The sequence below is a fragment of the Ailuropoda melanoleuca genome, chromosome 10, assembly GCF_002007445.2.
Source record: "Ailuropoda melanoleuca isolate Jingjing chromosome 10, ASM200744v2, whole genome shotgun sequence".
In the NCBI taxonomy this organism is placed as follows: Eukaryota; Metazoa; Chordata; class Mammalia; order Carnivora; family Ursidae; genus Ailuropoda; species Ailuropoda melanoleuca.
Window position 1 is genome coordinate 100,022,128 of NC_048227.1, and position 17,433 is coordinate 100,039,560.

General features: G+C 44.3%; 1 protein-coding gene across 6 annotated transcripts in view; it reads left to right on the top strand.

The window, feature by feature from the left end:
• ARID1B (AT-rich interaction domain 1B) overlaps window positions 1–17,433 on the top strand; it is a 383,300-nt gene that overhangs the window by 348,306 nt on the left and 17,561 nt on the right. For 4 of the 6 annotated variants that reach the window (XM_034669369.1, XM_034669372.1, XM_034669371.1 and 1 more), the window contains 6 exons: window positions 305–414; window positions 1,144–1,302; window positions 7,276–7,485; window positions 10,308–10,512; window positions 15,643–15,781; window positions 16,004–16,176. In XM_034669369.1, coding sequence (XP_034525260.1) covers window positions 305–414; window positions 1,144–1,302; window positions 7,276–7,485; window positions 10,308–10,512; window positions 15,643–15,781; window positions 16,004–16,176 — 996 coding nt within the window. The remainder of the gene's footprint in view (window positions 1–304; window positions 415–1,143; window positions 1,303–7,275; window positions 7,486–10,307; window positions 10,513–15,642; window positions 15,782–16,003; window positions 16,177–17,433) is intronic. The other 2 variants (XM_034669370.1, XM_034669374.1) reach the window with 2 other exon arrangements.

Consider the following 17,433-nt stretch of genomic DNA (forward strand, 5'->3'; position numbering starts at 1 on the left):
TTTGAAAAAATAATATTGGTATGAGTTGACTTTCAATGGCTTGGGTGTTGAGTAAATGACTGCAGTTGTTTTGTCTTTTGGGTTTGTTTGTTTTTTGTTTTTTAAGTTAAAAAAGGACTGGCAGGATATCATGCTATTTAGATTTCAGAAAACTGGTCTGCTCTGAGTTACAATTTCTCTTTTCTTTTTTTCCTTCAAGGGGAATTCAGGTGTCCCATGCGTCACTCAGTAACTTGTGTTAGCAGGAGCACAGCCCGATGCATCACATGTATAATCCTAAACTCTTTCTCCTGTTTTCGATTAGCATCTATGGGTCTTGCAGATATGATGTCTCCCGGGGAATCCAAATTGCCCATGCCTCTCAAAGCCGACGGTAAAGAAGAAGGCACTCCACAGCCTGAGAGCAAGTCGAAGGTACTTCCTTTCTCCTCTGCACGCGGTGTGGGGTCTGCCTTGCTGAAGCTGCCGTGGTGTTCTAGTCACTGGTGTCGGCCTCCACTTTTGTTTCCATTTGGTTTCTTCTCTTCTGCATGCTTCCCATCTCGTGCACCACGTTTGTAGTTCTCCTCTCTTTCCCCACCCCCTCCATGGTGTGGATCTGAAAGTTACTAGTTCTTACGGCATTGAACTCATGGTTGTGGGAGAGGGGCGGAGGGACAAGACCCACCCAAGAGAGATGCTTTGGGGGTGGGGAGAAGGAAGGGGTCTTGCCTGGTTTTGATACTTGCAGCCATTTTCTCTGCCTTCAGTTTATAGCTTCCTGTTTTGGCCGCCTCAGCAACAACAACATACTTAATATTTTGCTTTCCTGCCTTATTTGATAAATAAGGTGAACAGCTTTTTTTTTTCCTTTCTTTCTTTCATAAGGGGTAACCCATGCTTAGCATTCCATGTAAGCTTGAAGTAAGCATGGTGGCTTAGTGGCCTTATCCAGCATCCAGCAAACTTACCAAATTCTACTAATTAAGAATGTTGTTTTAATACCTTTATATGTGTGTGTTTTTGTGTGTTCGTTTGTCCATGTCTTTATATATATCCATTATATATAAAAAGTAGTCTGTTAAACTGGATGTACTTTTTGTTATTTTCAATAAAGTTGCCCTACCTTTGTCATTTTTTTTTTTTTTTATTCCTCTACCACAGGATAGCTACAGCTCTCAGGGTATTTCTCAGCCCCCAACCCCCGGCAACCTGCCAGTCCCTTCCCCAATGTCCCCCAGCTCTGCTAGCATCTCCTCCTTTCATGGAGATGAGAGCGATAGCATTAGCAGCCCAGGCTGGCCAAAGACTCCATCAAGCCCTGTAAGTGGCTCTGGTTTTTGTGTGTTTTTTTTTTGTTTGTTTGTTTTTTGGGGTTTTTTGGTAATTAATTAATTCTATTTGAATGCTTGCTTATTTGTTTGTTTTATAAGACTTTTTCTTCATAATTTATCCATGAAAGGGTTTTCTTGATAATTATATTAGTAACAAAATAAGTAACGTTTGCATAAATCATAGAAGTTGATTTCTGGTAATGAAATGGCTATTTTATAAAGAAGTACTTCTGTGCGAAGCATGTGATTTTATTACTGGGTCCAAACTCCTTCACGCAGGGACTTTGTTTAAATGTCTGCTCCGTTGTGCACTTTTAGAAGATCTTCAAAACGAGTTACTTCTCCATTTACATGGGAACTAATAGCAGCCATAGAGTAAATTTGGCCTTTGGCCTAAATCTTTCATGGGCTGTTGTATCTGAAACATCTTATTTCAAAACTGCCTACCTGAAAAGATAGATATTGCACTCTGGACACGGATTAGCCTAATATCAGCCCTGCTTTGTTTCAGTCCACCTGTCAGAAATTAACAGAAAAGTTGTAGAAATGTCACTGCGTGTGAATATTGGGAATGCTACGTTTGGATTAGTAATATGTACCCACGTTAGAATCAGTCGAGATAGAAAAATTACCTCCTGCACAAGACTGCTGATCATCTTGAAATTAAGTGTTGATTTCCATATGATATGTAAAAAACAAAAATGGTAATGGACCTATAAGGGAATTTTTTTTTTTAGTCTTAACGTCCATAGAGCTTGGTCTTTATTTTCCTACTGAAGAAATTAATTCTGTGCCATTTAAAAAAAAAAAGAAAGAAAGAAAAGAATAAGAATGGCACTGTAGTAACCTTTATTTTACATTCATATAGGGAATCAAAAGATCTGTTTAAAAAAAAAAAACCTTAACATGCAATTACTTGCCAAGAAGGCTTAATTAACACGCTAATTTTTGTAAGACGTATTGAAGAGTACAGCTCAGGAAAAGCAAGTTGGAGGGAAGAAGATTCTATGTGCAGAATCTGGCAATCTAGTCAAAACCCCAAAAGGAGGCTGCTATTAATTATCCATTCACTGGTTTAAACAGATAGAGCTGAAGGTTTGAAGGGTTGGTGGTTCCAGTAAATGTTTGTAAAATTCATGTGGAGCTCTAGCATAACCAGCATTTTCCTTTTCAGAGGAAGAAAGGGCGATATTCGCTGTTACCCTCTCTGTAGACATGTTTCGCTTTTGCAACAACCAAGATGAAATGAAAAATGCTCTAGGGCGGGTTAAGCAGAACTAACAGGAAGGGGGAGTGCAAAGCCTGCATTTTGATGTCCTTGTGTTATTGGCTTTGAGTCTCAGAAGGCAGCCGACGTTATGGGGGTTTTCCCCATAACCTACCCTCGTGTTGTGTTGTGTTTTGTCTTAATCATAAGAATAGCATTTTTGAATCAGCCTACTCTCAAGTTAACAGGTGGAACTCAAATTATAACTTTTCCAAAACATTTGTGTGTTGGCTCAGAGGGAAAAATTTCAGAGGTTGAAAATAATAATCTTTAAAACCTTAAGGTAATAATTAAGAATAATAATTTATGAAAAACAAAGACTACTAATAGATGATAGTATATGTTTAAAAATTCTACCTTACCAAAAAAAATAAATTAACTAAAAAATAAAAAAGTAAAAATTCCACGTTGCCAAATCTGTATTTATAAAGATTGAGTGAGATATGTATGATACTTTAACTAGTCAGATTATCTCCACACAATGAGTCCTGTAGGAAAGAAATTTTTATCAAAAAAAACCCCACTTTCCACTTAAGTATAAGAAAAAAGTAAAATGAATTGTTGTCTTCATTTTCTGATTATAAAACAATTATGCCTAAAACTGCATACTACTTTTTCCTTTTTTCAAATATTTCCACATACATTATCTCTTCCTATACATAACCATTTAATGTTTAAGAATTTTGGGGCGCCTGGGTGGCACAGTCGGTTAAGCGTCCAACTCTTGGTTTCAGCTTGGGTCATGATCTCATGGTCGTGGGATTGAGCCCCACGTCAGGCTCCACGCTGAGCTCAGAGTCTGCCTGTCCCTCGCTCTCCACCTCTACCCCCCCCCCGCGCTGAAGTGCCTGCGCTCCCTGTCTCTCTCTCAAATAAATAAATAAAATCTTGAAAAAAAAAAATGAAGAATCTATAAGCAACCCTCTGTCCAGTGGTATTGAAGGACAGAGGAGCTGTGGTTCAGGGTAGGCTCTGTATTCAGAAGATGACCCCTGCCTTGAATGAGGTGTTAATTTAGGAAGGAAACCAAAAGTGACTGGAAGGAAGGTCATGAGAGCATCTCTGCTGTCGAATCACTGCTGACATGGGCAGTTCAGGAGTACTTAACTGCCCTTTCTGAGTCACAGCTTCAGTTTGTACTCAGATTGCGCTCTCCAGTGTCTCTGAGCGGACCTGTCTGATGTTAGGCCTGAAAATGGCCTCCATGATGAAGATGTTCTATGCTTTGACAGCGTGCGATGGACCAACATTGTTTTGTTATGGAACATTCTAAAATAAAAATAAACACTTGCACATACACATATCACCAGGCATATGGTAAGGACTGCTGAAATGTAAATTGCCTGAAAGATTTGAGGAAAACTGTACTTATAGACTTAATTAAACGATATGTAAGGAAAACATTTGTAGCACCATCATGTCCTGCTACAGTCATTCAGCAGTCTCCCTTCCCTTATCTTGGGTCCACGACAGTTTCGGGCGCTAGGATACAATTCTCACAACGCTGAAGCGGTGTGAGGTGGTCCTAGTGACCTGGAAGGGTCATCCCATCTTTCTGCGGGGCTGGTTTGTTGGCCCGAGGTCGGTGGGTAGAGTGTATAATGACACCTGTCCAAAGATTACATCAAAGCTAATGTCTGTGAACCAAAGAAAGTACATGTTGAGCTTTATCAGCGATAAAGTATGTGCACTTCATTTCCTAACACTTCTGTTTCTCTTAATGTCCGTTTTCTCTGTTCGGACACCCCCATGCTAACTTTGATAATTGGCTGGGAAACAGACCTTGAGGCTGGGAGTGGAGATGGCAAGGGCCGGTCATGGGCAGGATGATCCTTTCTGTTTTCAGTCTCGTTAGATTGCGTCCATGTTCCCTTAGCACCTTGATCACAAAATCCTGTTTATAGGACATTTGATTCAGCTGTGAATTCTTCCTTGGAGGGTGCCAGACTTCTCAGACCTTTGTTGTGCATCTGAGTACCTGTTCACAGAACATTCTATGCCAGTTGCCTCCAGAGTCCAATCACTGTGGGTGACTCAAAATCAGCACAGACCCCGCCTCGTGGAACTTAAAGCATAGTGAGGAAAACGTAGGGCGGACCAGTAATCCCCTAAAGAACATATACTTTTTATAAGCTGTGTAACCAAGGGCCACCAAGGACAAATACAGTGGGCAACAGTGATTTAGATGAAAGAGGCTCGGGTGCCTGGGAGGCCTCTTCCAGGACCTAACATGTCACCTGAGGCAGATACTCTTCCCTACATTATGGCCATAAAAATCCCGAAGTCTTTTTTGAAGATCTAAAAACTATGTTATACAAAACTAGATGATTCAGTTACAAACCATTGTCTTCGTTAGTTTTTCTAACTTTATGAGAACAAATTGAGATATGCAGAAGTTAATTAAACTCAAGTTCATTTAACAAAGAAAGGTAAGAAAAGTGAAAATACATATAGCCAAACTATACTGTTATTTTAGGCCCATCTCAGGTTATGGGAGCAAACATCTGCGTAGTCTTACTGCTTGGGTCCTGATTAACTGTCCTTCCAGAAGCCTTCCCCAGTTTGGCTTCGCAGAGGACCAGGCCAGAAATGGCAGGTGGATCTTCCATTCAGAATGTTGGTAGAGCCACTCAGAGTAATTTTAAATGGAAACGATTGCTTTTATTTCTCTTATCCTGAATTGAATGTCAAACTTTTACCTCTCAGTTTTTCAGAAATGAAATGCAGGAGAGAGGTTGATGGGGTTTTTTTATTATTATTGATTTTAGATGATAATGCTTTTTTCCTCCTGTTCTTACTTCAAATTTTCATTTAAAAAAAAAATTGGATCCATTTTTTTTATTGCTCCCCAAAAGGAAAAAATATTTTTAAACTAGCATTTAGAAAACTCTTCGTAATAACTACCCCATTAGTGGTGGCAACACTTCTGAAATGTAGTAAAAATGCAGTAGGGCAGTGTCTTTTCCTAGTCAAATATTCCTTGGGTATAAGAATATGGAAAAGAAAATTTAAAAACTTATCATTTGAATATACAGTGTGTTCCATATTCTGAGTATGTATATGGATATATAGCTATATATGTGAATATATATGTATATTTTTAAGCTCTAAAGTAATTTTTAAGTGACCTACTGTTTAGCCTTGACATCAGTGTAAATTCTAAAATCACACTTTTTTTATCCTACCACCCTAAATTTTTTATTTACATCAGCTTGCCTCACCCATTTTTTTGAATTCAATGTAAAGATTTTATGCCTCAATAATTCTGAGTCTGAAGGCTTAAAATTTCAGCAGCAGTAGCTTAGGAGAAGTACATGCTAACTAGGGGAGAAGCTGCCGCTCACCAGCTTTGTTAGTTTCGTTCTCAGGCATCCTTTCTGGGGTCCTACTTCTCTTGGGTCCTACTTTTATTTACTTATTTATTTGCTAAATAAGGTAACTTCAAACTTCACTGGCAGTCATGTTATTTAAAACCCAAAATTTCAGCAATGTGTTTAGAATCGTTAAGCTAAATATAATGGAAAAGAGTTAAGAAAAACTCCCATCTAAAATAATGGCTATCCATTGCAAGTGGTAACTGGTAAATACACATGAGGAAATGAAGTCAATTCTTGTTCCACAGAAATCTTTATTGAGAATTTAGAAGTGACTTTTCACAGTAACCCTGGAGTTGCAAATATTACAAGTACACAAATTATTGTTACAAATATAGAGACGTAAAAGAAAGGAAAAATAGACATTTGGGCTGTTTAGGACCAGAAGTGTCACCTTCCCAGATCACATAACCCAGAAGGTGGGCTTCAGTTATGCAGAAACAGTAACTTTTGACATTTTAGTATAGATAAAATTAGAAAGGCAAAGACAAGAATTAAAGCGTCAGTATAAACTACATGAGCCCATAAGCCCATGTGTGTAAAAGTAAATGTATATTTTTATCCATAGATGTTCAGGGAGTATGAAATAGCACATGTGTTTGTGGTGAAAGCATGGTTGCCTAAGAAATCTGTTAAAATAATTCTCTGAGAGCCCCTTGCCTTGGCAGAGAAGTTCAAGAAATAAGTAGGGAAAGCTAGTCATTGTGAGAAAATGCCAAAACTTTAGCTGGCCACTAGTCTCTAAAGCTTGCAAATGCACATAGAGCCCACACCACTGGTTCCTGGGATTTGGGACCTCCCTTACATTGTCCAGCAATATCGGCTTTCCTCCATATGCTTTAGCGTTTTAATGAGAACACACATTAGCCATTCTTATTTTGACAAGAAGTAAGAGTCCATATACTTTGAGGGGCTCTATTATATTCCATACATGTGAAATTTTAAATTCACTGTGATTATTCTACGAGCCAGCACCCTTTTATTTCTAAAAATGACTTGTGTCATTGGAATCATGCCTTCTGGGATTCAATGCTTATATCAATCAAGTTAAAAAAGGTTTTTTTTTTCTCTGTTTTGTTCTTTAAGTATATAAAAGGGGGAGTTTGGGCCCTTTATTTAAAGTCAAAGTAAAGTCTTAATTAAGAAAATGTATAGTTTGTGCCTGAACTAGTAGCCTTCATTCCTAATTGTTGTGTGATAGCAGTAGTTTTTAAATTTCTTCTCTTCTTGTATTTGGTAGCTCATTACTTTCTTCTCACCTTCTTCCCTTTTCCCTCTGCCCACCCATACCCCACCTCCAAATGCTCCTTCTGGGCACTAGAAGTCCAGCTCATCCACCACTACTGGGGAAAAGATCACAAAGGTGTATGAGTTGGGGAATGAGCCCGAGAGAAAGCTATGGGTCGACAGATACCTTACCTTCATGGAAGAGAGAGGCTCCCCTGTCTCGAGTCTGCCCGCTGTGGGCAAGAAGCCCTTGGACCTGTTCCGGCTCTACGTCTGCGTCAAGGAGATTGGAGGTTTGGCACAGGTGAGAGCGCATGAATGAGTCAACGAGGAGACACCATACATAAGCTCTCCCTGCAGGTTTCTTTGAATGTGCAGACTCAACCTTTTTTTTTTCTTCTGTAAAGAAAAAGCTAATAAGCCTGTGGGTTCCATGTCTGTGTGCTGCAGGGGAGAGCACTAGCGCTCGGGACCCTGGCCCGCCACCAGCTCACCGGGTGACCTCGGCAGGTCATTTATATGGACTTCCATTCTCATCTGTAAAGTGAGACAGTTGGGCTAGATTTTTCCTTAGGTTCCCTGACCACCCTAGAATTCTGTGGGCCCTGCCAAGATGTCATAGTAAATAAGAAATGTTTTGTAAATGACCAAATTAATTGTCTGCATCAGTTCTTAATCCAGTTCACTCTTTCCCTCTATCCAGAGCAACTTAATAAGAAAACGAAGTCCCATATCCAGCAGCATGTCCACAATACCCGGGCAGTAAGAAGGTCAGAGCTGTCATTTTTACACAGGGCTGAGGCTGGAGCGCAGCAGGGGTGGCGCCTGGGTGCCGAATTTCAGAGGGCACTCGTCTTCAGAGCTGTGCGGTGCCTACCCTGCACTTGCCTGACTCTCAGAGCCAGTGCTCCCTTCATCTTTGTACCCTGGGGGCCACGCTTTCCTCACCCTGGTCCTGGCGCTGCTTTCAGCATGGAGTCTGGTTCCCAGCACATGTCCTGCAAAAGGAACTGGGAAGAGGGTGTCCCCGGATACGTGCTCGCTGCGTGCTGGGCACTGCTTTACCTTTGTTCTGGCTTTGTCTTTCTGAATACCCATAAAATGCAGGGAGCATCAGCCCCCCAGAGAGGAGGAAGCTGTAACAGAGTGAGGTAGGATCATGTGGCCCCGGGGCAGTCAGGGTAGGTGTGGGCCTGGCCTGCTCATTCTGAGACGTGGGCTCTGCCCACCCACCACTAGGTCTCAGCCTGTTTATCCATTAGAATTACTTGGGGAGCTTTAAAAACCTGCCACTACCTGGGCTCCCACCCAGATCAGTGAGAGGAGCTGCTCTGGGCCCAGGGGGTCCAGTCCACAGCGTGGCACCCTGCGCTCCAGCCAGGTATCACAGGTCGCTAACCATCTGAGAGGGAGTCACCTAATGCACGAGTGTCACAGAGGGCCCGTCCTGGTCTCAGTGCGGTGCGGCCGTGGGGATGCACAAGAGGCCTTTGTCCTCAGCCCTCCCTGAGGTGCCTCATCGCACTGGAGACCTGCGGTGTACAGCTGAGACAGGGCCTGATTCCAGGCTTTGCAGAAACAGATGGTTAAGTCATGCAGTGCAGACCAAGTGAGTGAAAGTTGATCAGTGGAGGGAGAGCTCAAGATGCATGTCTCTCCCCTGCACCTAGACCCCCTGACCTTTCCCCTCTGCACCTAACCCCCGGCATAGATTTTTTAGAATCCTCAGGACACTGTACACTGGGTTTCACCCTCGCAGCAGTATGGAGTGTTCCTGGACACTGTACTTGGACTCTGTTGACAGTGTGGGTTACTGTGTTGGGTCTGCTTGCAGTAAGGCCCGTTGCCAGCCTAGCTGACAAGGGCAGCTCGAGTGCAGCTGTCACGCACAGCGGTGAGCCACTTGGCCACACTGTCGCTCATACCCCATCCTGGTTTCTGCCTGGTGGCCCTCAGGTGCGGTCGGGGCAGGTACTTGTGCCGCACAAAGATCAGTGCAAAGCCTTGCTTTTCAGGGTGTCCCAGGCAACTCCCTGCGCAGCCCTTTTGAAGCCATCCGCAGGCCTGCTTGTTGCAGCCTGGCATTAAGTGCCAGAAGTGGAATGAGGCATTTCGCAAGTATTCTGAGGTTCGTTTGTCATATACCATTTAGTACTAAGTAAATGGACATAAAGAGCTTTGTGAGAAAGTTTGAATCCAAAAATGGAACATTTCATTTAAAAAACCACTGTCCCCTTAACCCTTACCGTGCTACTTAGCACAAGGCATACATACCTAAAGGCAAGATAGTCCCCAGGTATTTGCAGGTCTGCATGTTTCCTTCAGGCATTCAACCTTGGATAACTCTGGCCCAAGCGGGAATCAAAAGTTAATGCCTAAAATCCGTTTGTAGCATTTCAGGCTTTCTCTCCTTTTTTTCTCTTCACTTTGCGGCGGCCTTCTCTGCAGCCTGAGTGTACGTGGGAACCCTGTGTTGTCCCCTGTGCCCTGCCCCTTCACCAGCTCACTGGGCCCGCTACATCGGCTAGCTGGTTGCCTCACAGAGCCACCCAGGGCTGATGGCTGGTGCGGGCTGCCCCCAGTCTCACCTCTGCCGAGCGCCATAGGAAAGCTGCCTGTGAGAGGAGGGACGCAGGCTAGAATTACAGGCTCGTCTTTCCAGGAGCCTGTGGCTGTTGGAAGGAAACACTGTTTTTCATATCAAGGCTCAAACACTTAAATGGCAAAATAGTTATGTTATTGCTCTTTGAATTCGTTTGCAGATGTCTTTTTTTTTTTCTTTTTAAGATGAGAGGTGGGATGGGGATGAGCGGGAGTGTACATTTGCTCTGAGAAAATCGCTGGCTCGGAGCCGCAGCGGCCTGGAAGCGTGTGAGGCATTAGAAGTGCACCAGGCAGAAGAATCTCGACGAGCGATGCTTTTTATGTAGCTATCAGCAAGTCCCTTAATGGTTTTATAACTGTAAATGCTGTCTATGCACTACTGAGTGGGAGTAATGAGCATTAGTTAAGAGAGGCAAACGAAAAAAAAAAAAGTAAACCAAGACATTAAGTGCTTTTTTTGTCTCCTGGCTTTAAACAAGCCACTTTGCTGCAAACCAATGATCCTGCCATTTTTTTTGCTAGGTTAATAAAAACAAGAAGTGGCGTGAGCTGGCAACCAACCTAAACGTTGGCACTTCAAGCAGCGCGGCAAGCTCCCTGAAAAAGCAGTATATTCAGTACCTGTTTGCCTTTGAGTGCAAGATTGAGCGTGGGGAGGAGCCCCCGCCGGAAGTCTTCAGCACCGCCGACACCAAGAAGCAGCCCAAGCTCCAGCCGCCCTCTCCTGGTAAGTGGGAGCACTGCGGTTGTGGCCGGGGAAAGGCAGGGGCACCCACACCCCCTGGGGGGCGCTGGAGTCCACAGCCCCTCGGAGGTTCTGAGAAGGCCGCTGCATAGGAAAGCAAACAACACACGGGGTCTTCGAGGACAAGGGGTGTTTTGTAACGGAACCCCCACTGGCAGTGCTTAAGGAAAGAGAAAATACAATTTGGGATGTTGCCATCAGGCCAACATTGCAAAGGCACCATTCTTCTGCTTTACCTTCCTTAGTCAGAAGAGACTTTGGGATTCTGAGCTCTATGCCTCTAGTCCTTCTACAGATATTTAAAAATAGTCCGTCTAACTCCCCAGTAGGCTGTGCAAATACTCTCGCGCTCCTGAAAGAGGCCACCCTGCAGTTCCGCAGCCAGCTCCTGCCCCTTCTGCTTCTGTCGGGGACACTCGGAGCTGTGTGTCAGCAAAACGAAATCTGGACTCAGTTTTCAATGGTCCCCTGCCCAGCAAGTCCTCGCTTGTAGGGAAGCCAGCAAACCTGGCATGCTAAAGGTCCACTCAGCCCAGCAGTCAGTTAGCTCTGACCTAGAGGTCAGCAGTCTTCGGAATCCTACCTCGGAATAATGCAGTTCACCTACATTCTCCTAAGCAAAACCAAACTAATGAGACCTGCCTTCTCTCCTGTCTCTCCACTCAGCCATTGCAGACCCTGCCACTCATTCTATCAGCTCTCCTGCTAAGCTTTGCTCTACCTGATAGCGTTTCAGATTCCTGAATCGTCGTATTCTGATCAATACAGTATTCTTAGAGAGGAAGACATTTGCATCATCCCTAGTTCTGGGTAGTGACCTCACTGAAGTTAAATCCAGCTGTTTTCTTGCCTGGCCACATCCAAGCCCTGTGATGGTCAGCACTTAGCCACACTGTCCTACAGACAAGATGGGACTGACCGTTGCTGCCACTTCCCATCACACAGGATTGTTCTGGGACCAGATGCCAGCATTTCTTAGGCACTTACAGTGTGCCAGGCACCTTCCTAAGCACTCTACCATTTAATCTTCACTCCTGTGATGTACATACCGTCTCAAAATTGCAAAGTCCATGAAAAAACTAACACAGAAAATCCAAGTAACTGGCCCCAAATCTCATTGCTGGTGAGTGGCATCCAGCTCAAGCATTGTGCCTGGACCCACTGTAGTCCTCTGCCTGTATTTGAAAGAGCTTTGTAACAGGGAAGCCTTCTCCACATAGAAGAAGGTGTCTGTGAGCCAAAGAAAGAAGTTGTTTTCTCCTTGTGTCCTCTAGCTGCTTTCTGGATGGCAGTGCGAGTACCTGCGGTCCCTAATCAAGAGATCTCACATAAATACTTCGTAGGGCCAAGATGCACTTGTAGGGAATGTACCGAGGTATATATTTAGACCTGTCAGTTCTAAACACAATTAGAAATCCTCTCTCACCCCACCCTTAAGGATCCCAAGGCTTTGCAGCTACGGTATACCTTAAAAACTGTGAAATCTAATTTTAAAAGTCTCACAACATTACATTCAGTTCACAGAGTAAAACAAGCTGCCTGTGAACAGCCCTGAAATTATTTTTCCAAAATAAAAACTCAGTGGGGTGTAGGGACCAAAGTGGCGACGTCTGCAAAGATATAAAGGTATATTTTATTTGCCAGGAAAAACTCGTGTCACTGAATGGGCTGCACTTCTGCATGGAGAATAGCTCTCCCAGTGAGCGTCAGCTTCAGTACAAGAAATCCCGCTGAGGGATAGACCCTTCAGAAAGTGTAGGGCCTGTTCTCTCAACAGTCAGCTCTTTCCTTTTTCCCTTTTTTTAAACTACCGTTTTTATGGCAACATGATCGTTTTAACTGCACAAAAGAGCTTGGATTGCAGATGCACTTCTGACAATACATTCTTCTCAGTGGTCCACACGGTCCGAAGTCTTGGGGAACAGGAGGCAGGGGAAGGAGGGCGTCCTGAGCCGAGCCTCCCGGCCAGGGCACAACCCAGGCAGCCTCGCGCCGAGCACACGGGGCCAGTCTGCTTGCTTATGTGTTCTCTGTGCTGCTCAGGGCGCCCTGCTCAGCCGGACAGAAGGACACGCAGACCGGTCAGGGGGATAGTAAGGAACATCAGCCCCGTGACCCAAAGCCATGCTTTTCCCTGGCACCCCTGAGTCAGTGGTCTCTCTGATTCCAGAACTAGCATTAAGGAGAATGAAACATACGTATTGTCAAAGGAGGAAAAAAAATTATTCCGAACCGTGTGCCATGTTGGGGTCTCGTACAGTGCAGAATTTTTAAAAACTAATTTTCAGCCAAACTCTGTGTTCTTCGAAGTCCATTTTCCCCCATCAGAAGGCAGTTGTGGTGTATTTCTTACCAGCACATCCACGCAAACTAAGGAAAAGATTCCTAAGACACGTACTAGGTGGCTTTTTAAACGGCCACTTGGAAGCAGCCTAAGTCCCGGATCACTTGCTGTATTCACGTGGTGCCTCGTCTGCCTGTATTCGGTTTTGATTTGGTGTGGCTGGCATGGACCGAACTTCGTTTCTGCCGGCCTCTTGGAGGTAGAACCCGGAGCCCTTGGGGGTGCAGCACGATCTTCACCGGTCGCTAGCTGTGCGGTGTCTCAGGCCGGAGCTCCGTGTTACAGTCTTCCAGTGACTCGAGCGAGTCCCCAAATGAGATGTGGGCAAGGCCTGGGGTATGGCTGCATCTCCGAGGTGCCAGTGGGGATCTCGTTAATAATAAGCCTGTAAAAGTTTGTGGAGTTCTAATGAACAGCTGCAGGAATCACCTCCCCCAGTGGCCTGGGCCGCCTGGAAGCTGGGGGAGCGGTGGGGGGTGCGGCCGGCTTGGGGGGGGTGGGGACAAGGAAGCTCCGCATTCAATTAGTAAGTCTGTAACCAAAAACCCATCCATCTTTGCTGGCAGGTGGCTGACTGCATTTCTATTATTAGCTGACAGGTGATGTCACAAAACCTGTCATGGATCCAACTAGGGAATCCTCAGTGGAAGATAAATGAGAAAGGGGTTCAGGTTATAAACAAAGGTGCCCTTTGGATGACCTCTAGTCACTGTAGACCTGGGACATATCAGCTATCCTTCCTTCTCCCTGCCCTCCTTCCCGCAAGCCCAGCCAGAACTAGGGCACCAGGTTCGTGCTGTGTAAATTATCTTCCCAGCTAGGAGTCTGGCTGTACAGTCTGAAGTGTGTGAATGTACTTAACCTTCAATAACCTTTCCATTGTTTACTTTCGAGTATACATTTGTAGCTTCTGGCAAAAGGTAGGGAGATCCTACGGACTGTGCCAGCCTCTTCTATTAATGGAGCTTCAAGAGGTTGTGTGCAATTTTTTTTTCCTGAAAGGAGAGGAAAAAACACTGGCAGAGGGAAGAATTTTTCCTTTTTTTTTTTTTTTTATTAGCTGTAAATGTGAATACTTGTAAATAAGGGTCATTCTGAAATCACAGCCCGTGAACCATGTTTCCAGGGAAGCCGTGCAGTCAGCTGTGGAGTCCGGTCTGTGATTTAGGAAGCACGTTATTTCTCCTGCCAGCTCTGTGGGGCAGTCGTCTGTAGGATTACCCTCACGTATTTGTAGAAGACTCCACTTTTATCTTTTATTATAATCTACTTATTTAATATGTATTTCCACAGTTAACCCCAAAATCTGATTTATAAGCATGCATTACTAAGCTTTTCTTTTGCAATAGCTACATTAAAAAGATTATCTACTTTTCAAGTTAGTCTTCCCAGCATCTCTGAGGGCTGCCCCGAGTCCCTCCGATCCTGGGCACTCAGGGGACACCTTACACGGCCCTGGTGGCCAATGCTCAGGATTCATTCCCAAGCAGGCCAGGCCCGGGGCTGACCTGATCTCACCGGAGACCTGCTGTTGGGCTGAGCCTTTCTGAGTAGAAGGACTAGACTCACTTCCCTCCCAGACTCCTTTCCAGTGCGCTCTGTAATCTCCAGGGATTTGTTGAACCCCCATTTCCTCGACAGTTAAATGTGGCTGATAGTAATTGTAGTGAGTCTTGGACACCTCTTAGGAAAGGGACTCCAGATAATAACATACAGTATCGTCACGCACAGGCAGCCAGTAATTCCCCCGTTTGTAACGATTCCAAAAGCATTTATTATAAACTGCATAAGGGCAGGAATTTTTGTCTTTTTTGTCAGTTTGGGACACTGGTGCATGCAGGAGTAGAAAAAACAACAAAGTAAGCATGTTATTTGCTCAGTAACTGTTTAATTAGTAAATTAAGGCAACGTCTGTTGGGCACCTAATGTGCAAAGGTCGCGATGATAAAGCAGAGACCCTTAAAATATTCTGTTTTCCAATGAGACGAGTTTAAGTTTTGAAAAGATCTGCCCAATTCTGAGTTCTGTTATTATAGTGTAATTAAAGCCGAATCTCAGGACTCTGATAATGACATTAAAGAACTCCAAAGAGCATGACTTTGCTTTTGTAATAACAAATCTGATTCCATAGCTCTAAAAATGACTTTATTAATGACATGGCATAGACACATCGAGACATTGAGGAGGCACTGAAGTGACATGAGGCTCATTACTAATTTGTATCATTGCATTTCAACTTAAACATTTCTCATTGCCTAAGATCTGGTTTTTCTAATTTTTCTAATTTTTTCTAATACTAATTTTTCTAATTTTTTTCCCTAAAATAACACAATAGTCCATCAAATCGGAATACCAAATTTTTCATCCCATTTTTTTCCTTACTCTCAGACATTTAGATTATCTCCATTATAAACAACATTGAAATAAACATTTTTCTGCCTAAAGCCTTCTTTTATATTAGATTATTTTCTTGAGATAAATACCCAGGGAAGCAATTACCCAGTCAAGAGGTATAAATATGTTTTATGGCTCACAAATGAAGTATGTTGCCAAATAGATATAAAAAAAACTTTTATTAATTTTCACTATAAACAATGTAAGAGCAACTAATTTTACTACATCGTTACCAGTAATGGATATTGTTACTATTTCTAATAAGATGGTGTGTTGTCTTTCTTTTTTTTTTTTTTTTTTTTAAATAGGAAGGATGAGCTTACTTGATAATCTCTCGTTTTTTCCTTCTTTTCTCTTGGTACTACTACTGTCAGCTAACTCAGGATCCTTGCAAGGTCCACAGACCCCCCAATCAACTGGCAGTAACTCGATGGCAGAGGTTCCAGGTGACCTGAAGCCACCGACCCCAGCCTCCACGCCTCACGGACAGATGACCCCAATGCAAGGTGGAAGGTACGCAAAAGCGTCTCCGTGAGCCCCACGACATCAGATTTGTCTGTGGAGAAGTATTGTTCTCTCGCGAGTTTTTAAATGTTGATTACTACTAGTTTTATTGTGTCATTTTTGGGGGTTCGTTTTTGCATTAAAAATTTTCAGGTTAGGCTTTTTTCTGAACAAGTGTTTGGTGGCAACTCTTGCCACTGCATGAAGCTGTCCTTTCTCCCGTCTCTTCAGAAGCAGTGCAGTCAGCGTGCACGACCCATTCTCAGACGCCAGTGATTCATCATTCCCGAAACGGAACTCCATGACTCCGAGCGCCCCCTACCAGCAGGGCATGAGCATGCCTGACGTGATGGGAAGGATGCCCTATGAACCCAACAAGGACCCCTTTGGTGGAATGAGAAAAGGTAAGTGCAGAGGGACCTGCTCAGGCCTCGTCCAGAGGACATTCTTCTCTCTTCCATCCCAGCACCAATTCACTTACCCATTCGAGACATAGCTGAGTCCCAGCTCCTCAACCTACTAAATTTCTGGCCTTGGGGAAAGCCTCAGCTTCCTCATCTAGAAACTGGGATAATAATAGGACCTTCCTAAAGTGTGCGATGAGGCTTAGTTGAGTTAGTGTACGAAAAGCCCATTGGAGAATGACTAACACACACGGTAAGAAGCATGTGTGCTCATGGCGCTCCCTGGCAGCGTGGGTGGTGTTCTGGAGCGTGGGCTGGGCAAGCGCTAGGTGCAAGGTGGTGTGTTCATAAATCAGACATAGTTCCTCCAGGAGTTGACAGTGTCTTGGGAGAACAAACAAAAAGTAAGTCAAACCACAAATCTATAATTAAATATGGTGGCCGATGGAAGAAAGGACACCGATGGAAAAGAAACAAAAAGGAAGAAAGGACACAAAGTGCAGGGATATGGGGTGGGGGTTGTGGGAGGGAGGGACATCCCCTGAGAAAAGGTGGTCAAGAAGGGACAGCTTTGAGATGTCTGTTACCCGGGGAGACCTGAGGAATGAGGAGTCAGAGAAGAGCAGAGGGGGGGAGGCTCGAGGCAGGAGAGGACTTGGCATGTTTGAGGAGGTAGAAGGTATTTGGGGCATAATGAGCCAGGGGGCAGGCCAAGCACACAGAAGCCATTGGGACCACAGGGGCCAGAACCTTCCAGCCATCACGGGCACTGTGGGTGAGTCTAGACTTTTACCCTAGCTGAGAGATGTTCTTCAGTAAGTGACACAACTAGGTTTTTGTTAAAAAATAATTAGTGGGGTGGCTTAGTTGGTTAAGCATCTGCCTTTGACTCAGGTCATGATCTCAGGGTCCTAGGATCGAGCCCTACGTCGGGCTCTCTGCTCAGTGGGGAGCCTGCTTCTCCCTCTGCCCCCCCCCACCCAATCATGCTCTCTCTAGCTCTCTCTCTCAAATAAATAAATAAAATCGTATCAGTAAATAAGTAAGTAAGTAGCACCTGTGGCGTATGTGTCGGAGGGACCCCTGCGAGAGCCCAGAGGAGAGATGATGGGGTGGTGTCGGATCCCAGCAGCAAAGAGAGAGAAGTGGACATACTTGCTCCATGTTCTGGATGGTGCGAGAACAGGCCGCACGGCTGGATTGAACGTGGGGATCATGGGGGACAAACCAAGTGATAAGGACCGAGAGGGTGACGAC